Genomic DNA, 7,784 nt, shown 5'->3' with positions numbered 1-7,784 from the left:
CGAGGTGGCTACAGAGGAAGAGGAAGAGGACGGGGAAGAGGAAGAGGTAGAACAACCTTCAACAAGGCGGCTGTAGAGTGCTACCAATGCCATCAACTTGGACATTTTCGTTATGAATGTCCTCGGAATAAAGAAGCAAATTATGCAGAGGTTTATGATGAAGAAGAAGAGCTACTTTTGATGTCTTATGTGGAGTTTCCTGAGACTAAAGGAAAAGATGTTTGGTTTCTTGATTCTGGATGTTCTAATCACATGTGTGGTGATTCTGCTATGTTCCATGAGTTTGATGCAAACTTTCGACACTCGGTAAAATTGGGAAACAACACGAAGATGACAGTGATGGGAAAAGGAAGCATCAAGTTACTGGTAGATGGAGTAAACTTTGTTGTCAGTGAAGTTTACTATATTCCAGAATTGCGAAATAATCTCTTAAGCATAGGGCAATTACAAGAGAAAGGCTTGACCATTTTGATCAAGGGAGGAATGTGCAAAATATTTCATCCAGAGAAAGGCTTGATAATTCAGACCAACATGAGTGCCAACAGGATGTTTTTCTTGCTGCCCCAATCTTGTACTTTCCATCAAACAAATTCTGACCAGTGCCTTCATACACACACTCAAAATCTATCTCATCTTTGGCACCGAAGGTATGGGCATTTAAGCTATAGTGGCTTACGGACATTATTGAGCAAGAACATGGTACAAGGACTTCCTCAACTCTCTATGTCAACAGTAATCTGCAGTGACTGTCTTAATGGAAAGCAACATCGTGACTCCATTCCAAAACAAAGTAATTGGAGAGCAAGTCAAAAGCTAGAACTTATCCATGCAGATATATGTGGTCCCATCTCTCCAACATCTAATAGTAATAAAAGGTATCTTCTACTATTCATTGATGATTATAGTAGAAAAGCATGGGTATATTTTTTGGCAGAAAAATCAGAAGCGTTACATTCCTTCAAATGTTTTAAGATTATGGTTGAGAAAGAGATTGACATGTCTATTAAGTGTTTACGCACAGACAGAGGGGGAGAATTTCATTCAACAGAGTTCCATGATTTCTGCAAACAAAATGGGATCAAAAGGCAATTGACCACTGCTTATACTCCACAACAGAACGGAGTCGCCGAAAGGAAAAACAGAACAGTGATGAACATGGTTCGTTCCATGCTATCTGATAAAAATATTCCCAAGTCTTTTTGGCCAGAGGCAGTGAACTGGACCATTTATGTCCTAAATAGATCTCCTACATTAGTTGTGAAAGATGTTACACCGCAAGAATCATGGAGTGGAATGAAACCCTCGGTTGCTCACTTTCGGGTTTTTGGATGTGTAGCCCATATGCACGTTCCAGAGGCAAGAAGAACGAAACTCGATAATAGAAGCATCACTTGTGTGCTGTTGGGAATCAGTGAGGAATCTAAAGGCTATAGGTTATTTGATCCTATAGCTAAAAGAATTCTCATAAGTAAAGATGTGATTTTTGAGGAAGACAAACAATGGGATTGGGATGGAACACAACCTGTACCAGATTTAGAATGGAATGATGATGCAGAAATAGATGATGCAGAAATAGATGATGCAGAAGTAGATGATGCAGAAGTAGATGATGCAGAATTAGATGCAGGTGAGAATGCAAGAAATGATGTTACAGAAATAAATGCAGAAAACAATACTGAAGATCGAGTACGAGTATCAAGAAATAGGCAACCTCCTACATGGATGGATGATTATGTTCCTGGAGAAGGTCTATCGGAGGATGAGACCCATATGGCATTAATGGTGTCAAATGACCCCACATATTTTGAGGAAGCTGTGAAAAATCCAAATTGGCGATGGGCTATGGATGAAGAAATCAAATCCATAAAAAGGAATCAAACATGGACACTCACTACACTACCTATTGGAGCTAAAATAATTGGAGTGAAATGGGTCTACAAAATCAAATACAATGAACATGGCAAGATTGATAAGTACAAGGCTAGATTAGTGGCCAAGGGGTATTCTCAAAAACATGGAATTGACTACACAGAAGTTTATGCACCAGTGGCAAGGATGGATACAGTAAGAATGATTATTGCTCTAGCTGCACATAAAAATTGGCAAATTTTCCAGCTAGATGTTAAGTCGGCTTTCCTTCATGGTGACCTTAATGAGGATGTTTATGTGGAGCAACCAAAAGGGTATGAAATAAAGGGTAGTGAGCATTTGGTTTATAAGTTGCATAAAGCTTTGTATGGCTTAAAACAAGCCCCGCGGGCTTGGTTCAGTCGAATTGAAGCTCATTTCATTAGTGAAGGATTTCAGCGGTGTGACAGCGAACAAACATTATTCACCAAGAGAAACAAAGAAGGAAAAATTATCATTGTAAGTATTTACGTTGATGATTTAATTTTTACTGGTAATGATGAAGTCATGATGTCTGAGTTTAAAAGCTCTATGTTAAGAGAATTTGATATGTCTGACTTGGGAAAGATGAGATTTTTCCTTGGGATTGAGGTGCTACAAAGACCTGATGGTATTTATATATGTCAAAGAAAATATGCATTAGAAGTTTTGAGCAGGTTTGGTATGTTGGAAAGTAATCATGTAGGCACGCCAATTGTCCCAGGTTTCAAAATGAGCAAAGATGGAACCAAGAATTTTGTTGATGAAACTTATTATAAGCAGTTGGTTGGAAGTTTGTTGTATCTCACTGCCACAAGACCTGATATGATGTTTGTTACATGTCTCATAAGTAGATATATGGCAAAACCACTAGATATTCACCTGCAAGCAGCTAAAAGAGCCTTACGATACTTGAAAGGAACTGTAAATTATGGGATTTTTTATAAGACAGCAGAAAGTGGTGAGCTATTAGCTTTCACAGACAGTGACTATGCAGGGGATATGGAAGATAGGAAGAGTACATCTGGGTATGTATTTTTAATGGGATCAGGTGCTGTCTCATGGTGTTCCAAAAAACAACCTATTGTAACTTTATCAACCACGGAAGCAGAATTTGTAGCTGCTGCTGTTTGTGCTTGTCAAGGAGTTTGGATGAGAAGAATCTTAAAGGAATTGGGTCATTCTTATGAAAATTGTATAACTATGATGTGTGATAACAACTCAACCATTAAATTGTCAAAGAATCCTGTTATGCACGGCCGCAGCAAGCACATTGATGTAAGGTTCCATTTCTTGAGAAATCTTACTAAGGAAGGTGCAATTGAATTAGTTCATTGCAAGAGTCAAGATCAATTGGCTGATATAATGACCAAGCCATTGAAGATGGAAGTTTTCCAGAAGCTTCGGAGGTTGCTGGGAGTGTGTGATCTGTCTGATATAATTTCTGATATAAACTAATTGTTTTATAACATTTAGTTTAAGGGAGGAAATGATGGAGTTTGCAGCAGTTTTTATTTCTGTTTTGAATAATATCTTGGTTTACCAAGTCTTTAGGGATATTTCCTAATTTTTCTCATTCCTGTAACCACTATTAGCTTTATTTTCGGGAGTGGTTTTTAATTGTTTAGAAACTGTCATTTGGCTATTTAAAGCTACATTTACCATTAATAATACGTGAGTCAATTTTCTCTGCATCAGTGCATTTACAATCTTAATTACTAACAGTTGGGAACATTAGTGACTAAGCTTGAGTCAAACAATTCCACTCCTCTCTTCATGACGCAGAATGAAACACATGTTTTTGTGGTCCCAGAACGCGTAAATCAGGCCAACAATGGTGGTGTTGGAAAACAAAAAAAAAAAAAAAGGAAAAAAGAAAGAAGATTAATCATATCATGATTCTGCGTTTGTAACTTCAATATCTAATAGTACTCACCTAACACCACAAGTTAGTTTAACTGTCAAACTTTCATTCCTCTGAAATACTATTATACTCATTATTATAAACTAAACATTGAAATAATCGAAACTGCATTGTACTTCGTCTTAATCATACACGACAGTCACAAACATTAGCATAAATTAATAATAACAATAAAAACTAAAGTTCTTGAGCATTGTTAATTCCTTTTCTTTTCTTTAACTTGTTCTCTTCGCCCCTTTAACAGATTGAAAAATATATATATATATCTATACAACACGATATTCAGAATACATTAGCCAGCAAAATATAGGATATCGATGAAGTTGATTTGGTAATTGACAATATATATTATATGTGGAACACAGAGAGATATAATAATAAAAGTGGTAATGGGTTTATGGAAAAAGCAAAGCAGAAAGATATGAATGAATCAATGTGTCTCTGCGAGGCACTGAAGAATGTTGACCTGCATTTGCAAACAGCTTACATAGCTTTGTAGCTCAGTCACCATTTGTTCACTACACATCTCTTCTCCCCCAGGTATCAACATTCTAAGGCTCTTCAACTGATCTTCATCTTCTTCTCTCAAACCCCTTTTCATTTCAGGCATGCTCCTGTGTTTATTTCTAAGCTTCAAACTAGGGTTTGAAGTGAAACGGTTGTTCAATGGCACCATTTCACCATTTTGGCCACAAATCCTTGATGAGCCTTCACCAGCCTTGTCCTTGTCACGGAAGCTGCTTCTGTCACTATCTGCATTGGCTCTATTCCTCTGAAGCTTCACACTCAGAGCATCGCTCCATGCAAAACCCTGGGCTGAGTGCACCATTGCCATGTCCACTTCATACTTGACAACATTCTGAATATCACAGTGTTCTGAAGAGGTATTTCTTTCCTTGATCTTGATCAATGCCGGCACCAAATAGTTCATGTAGTTTCTAGCAAACGCTGCTTGTTCCACTTTGTTGGGTTCGAGTGAGTATACACGTCTGCGTTTAGCAGGTTGACCCTCCATGTGTAATCCAAAGAAACACCTTTTGTACTGAAGAAAAATAAGTCTAAGCAAGAAGCATAAAGGGAGGAAGAAAGGAAGAAGAAGAAGAAGAATTGTTTTTGTGAGTGATAGTAGTGGGAATATAAGCTAAAAAGGGTGCAAAATGTGCAAAGAAAAAGTAGCAGAGGTGTAATGAAAGTGGGGGAGAGACAGAGGTAGTGGTTGTTTTTTGTCAGCAATGTTAAGGAAAAAGAAGGCAAAAACAAGCTTTTAGGGAATGGTGTGGTTGTGGTAGAGTTAGTGTTGAGGATTGTTGAAGTTATAGGGGTTTTTGATGAGGGAGTGAAGTTCACTAGCAAATAAATTTTTAATTTTCCTTGACATGAGGAGGCCCCATGTAACTGAATAATTGGAGTGATAAGGAAATTTGTTTATAATAATTTCCATCAGAACCAGGTATGGACGCAAGCACACGCACAAAAAGAAGACCACAGGCCTAGAAACACAAGTTTCTGTAGGAAACTGATTATAGGCACTCTGTACAACCACACATCAATAAATGGTTACAATTGTCTTCCTTCTTTAAATCAAATCTTGACTTCAAATCTTCTAAATATAATGTATCATTAAAAGGAAAAATTAGGTTAAGAGTGCTTAATAAGTTATCTAACATAAGAATAGACAATTCAAAAGTAGAAACATGGAAAACATCTCTTCTAATGTACACTGAACATGATGCCAAAACATGATTAAATATATTTTTCAACTATCTTCCTCACTGATTTTACATTTTTACACTTACATGTTAACCCAAGATAATAGATAATTGAAAAGAGTATGCATAGGAAGGTACAACACAAAGATATGAGTGTGTAATGTGTATGAATGTGAGTGTGCAAAATAGTGAGAGTGGTCAATTTTGAATGGCACATGGCCTCACATGCTTGTTGCTTTTCACAACTACCCACATAAGGGATTCTCTCCCATGTGCCACTAGAAAACAAAAACACTAAAACCCCACTATAAATGCACCTCACATGACTCCAATCCCTTTAAGTGGTACTCTTTCTCTTTGCACTTAGAGGGTCTCCCCTACTTACAAGTTTTTCCCCTCTCATTTCAAATCAACCAGCTCATCCTACACTTCTTCCACCCCCTTCTCTTTATACCCTTTCTCTTTAAATTAATTACCCACTTCATTTTTTTATTCGTTTTCCATTGGGTTTTATCACTTTAAAATATTTTATCATTCCTTACTTCTTGGGTGAGAACAGAAACATCAAGATTTTTAAAGCATGAATATCAGGAATGACCTGATAAAAAACAGAGAATTAAAGCAATATAAAAAGTATAAGATTTTATATTTACACTCACAATCTATCACAAGTTATGATAGATATAGATTTTAAGATAACTTATATAAAAAATAGTATAAATTGATCATTCAAAAGAATTTGTAATGGGGATGACATTATAATTATTCGGATTTTTAATTTTTAAATTTTGATGAAAAATTGGACTTTGCTATTATTCAAAATTTTGATATATATATATATATATATATATATATATATATATATATATATATATATACACACACACACACACGTTTTCAAATATAGGTTAAATTTCTGTTAACATATCAAGCTCGTTTCTTGTTATCATTTGCATTGTTTACATATGTTTTTATTTTAATGTTAGCTAGAAAATGCGATAAAAAAATTTAACATAATTATGGGATTAAAATGATTACATTATTCAATTTTAAAGTTTAAAAATTAAAATATATTAAGATTTCGGATATAAATAACTTTTAATTTCATGTTCAGGGATTAAAAACATACTTAAATTTAATTAATCATACTATTTTTCACCTTTCTATTAAATTTTTTTAAAAAAGTGATGGATATAATGCGCTAATTGATATCAATTGTCATTGAATTTGACTTTTAAGATTGGATTATGTACTTTCTAAAAACGAGACATTTTACATGATATTATTATAAAAATTAGCACATGAGTTTATAATTAAAGAAACATACCTTTTTGTAAATTGTGAAAATTTTGATTTGATTGTAGAGATCCGTTGTTGATTATAATAGAGGAGTGAAATCATGAAAGTTTCACCATTAGTAATCCCAATACAAGGTGAACCTACTAACAAATTTGGTATATTCTGATAAGGTGGGTGTGTGAGAGGCAGTTATGGTCCCATGAATTGCTCATATTAAGAAAGTTTTGATTTTGAAAGGATAAACAAAATCCAAATTGAAATGGTCCTACTCTAGTAGGATGATTAGAGAACAACTATAATAAACCTAGCTTTGGGCAAGCAAAGTCAAAAACTTGTCTTCATTGAGAAAAAAATAAAGTGAAAAGAAAAAAAGTAGCTAGATAACTTAATCAAATTTGACCCTCATGCTTTGTAATATAGTCACTCGTCCTAGGAGAGCCCCATCAGATTTGTTATTATTTACTTCAAATAAGAAATGAAAATAATAATAATAATAATAATATAACAAATAAAAAAAAAAAGAAGTTTGTGTAGAAAGTTAGCTTAGAGTCCTTTTGCTTTCAGAGGATCTGAACATTGTAGTTTCCAAGTCTGAGGCAAAACTAAATGCCAACCACCCTTTGGACATTTGTGGGACAACCATGCATGTGCAGAAGAGTCTCAAAATTCAGATTATTTGCATAAAGTACAGCTCTTATTCTCACAGTTAATAATTATTAATAGTGAAATTATTCTACCTGATGCAGAAAAAAAGGCTTAGAATTTCTATATGAATTTCACATTGGTATTTCATATCACATACAGGGCTGACATAATCTACAGTGTATTTCGTTGGGTAGGGTCAATTATTATGTACAAAGTTCAAAAGCAAGACTGATAAATTAGCCTTGGCAAGAAAAACAAAAAATCAGGTATTAACATTAATTGAATGTTGAAGCTGTTTGAAACAGGTGTAAGAGCATTAA

At 34.8% G+C, this 7,784-nt stretch overlaps 1 protein-coding gene across 1 annotated transcript; it reads right to left on the bottom strand.

The window, feature by feature from the left end:
- Positions 1-4,047: 4,047 nt before the first annotated feature.
- LOC124823114 (transcription factor bHLH146-like) lies at positions 4,048-5,256 on the bottom strand. Its single transcript, XM_047295252.2, has one exon. It carries the CDS (start codon positions 4,824-4,826, stop codon positions 4,242-4,244), a length of 585 nt encoding a protein of 194 aa, XP_047151208.1. The 5' UTR covers positions 4,827-5,256; the 3' UTR covers positions 4,048-4,241.
- Positions 5,257-7,784: the final 2,528 nt, after the last annotated feature.

Source organism: Vigna umbellata, chromosome 2, assembly GCF_029865625.1.
Source record: "Vigna umbellata cultivar VRB3 chromosome 2, Vumbellata_1.0, whole genome shotgun sequence".
Taxonomy (NCBI): Eukaryota; Viridiplantae; Streptophyta; class Magnoliopsida; order Fabales; family Fabaceae; genus Vigna; species Vigna umbellata.
This window is presented reverse-complemented; position numbering and strand designations above follow the sequence as displayed.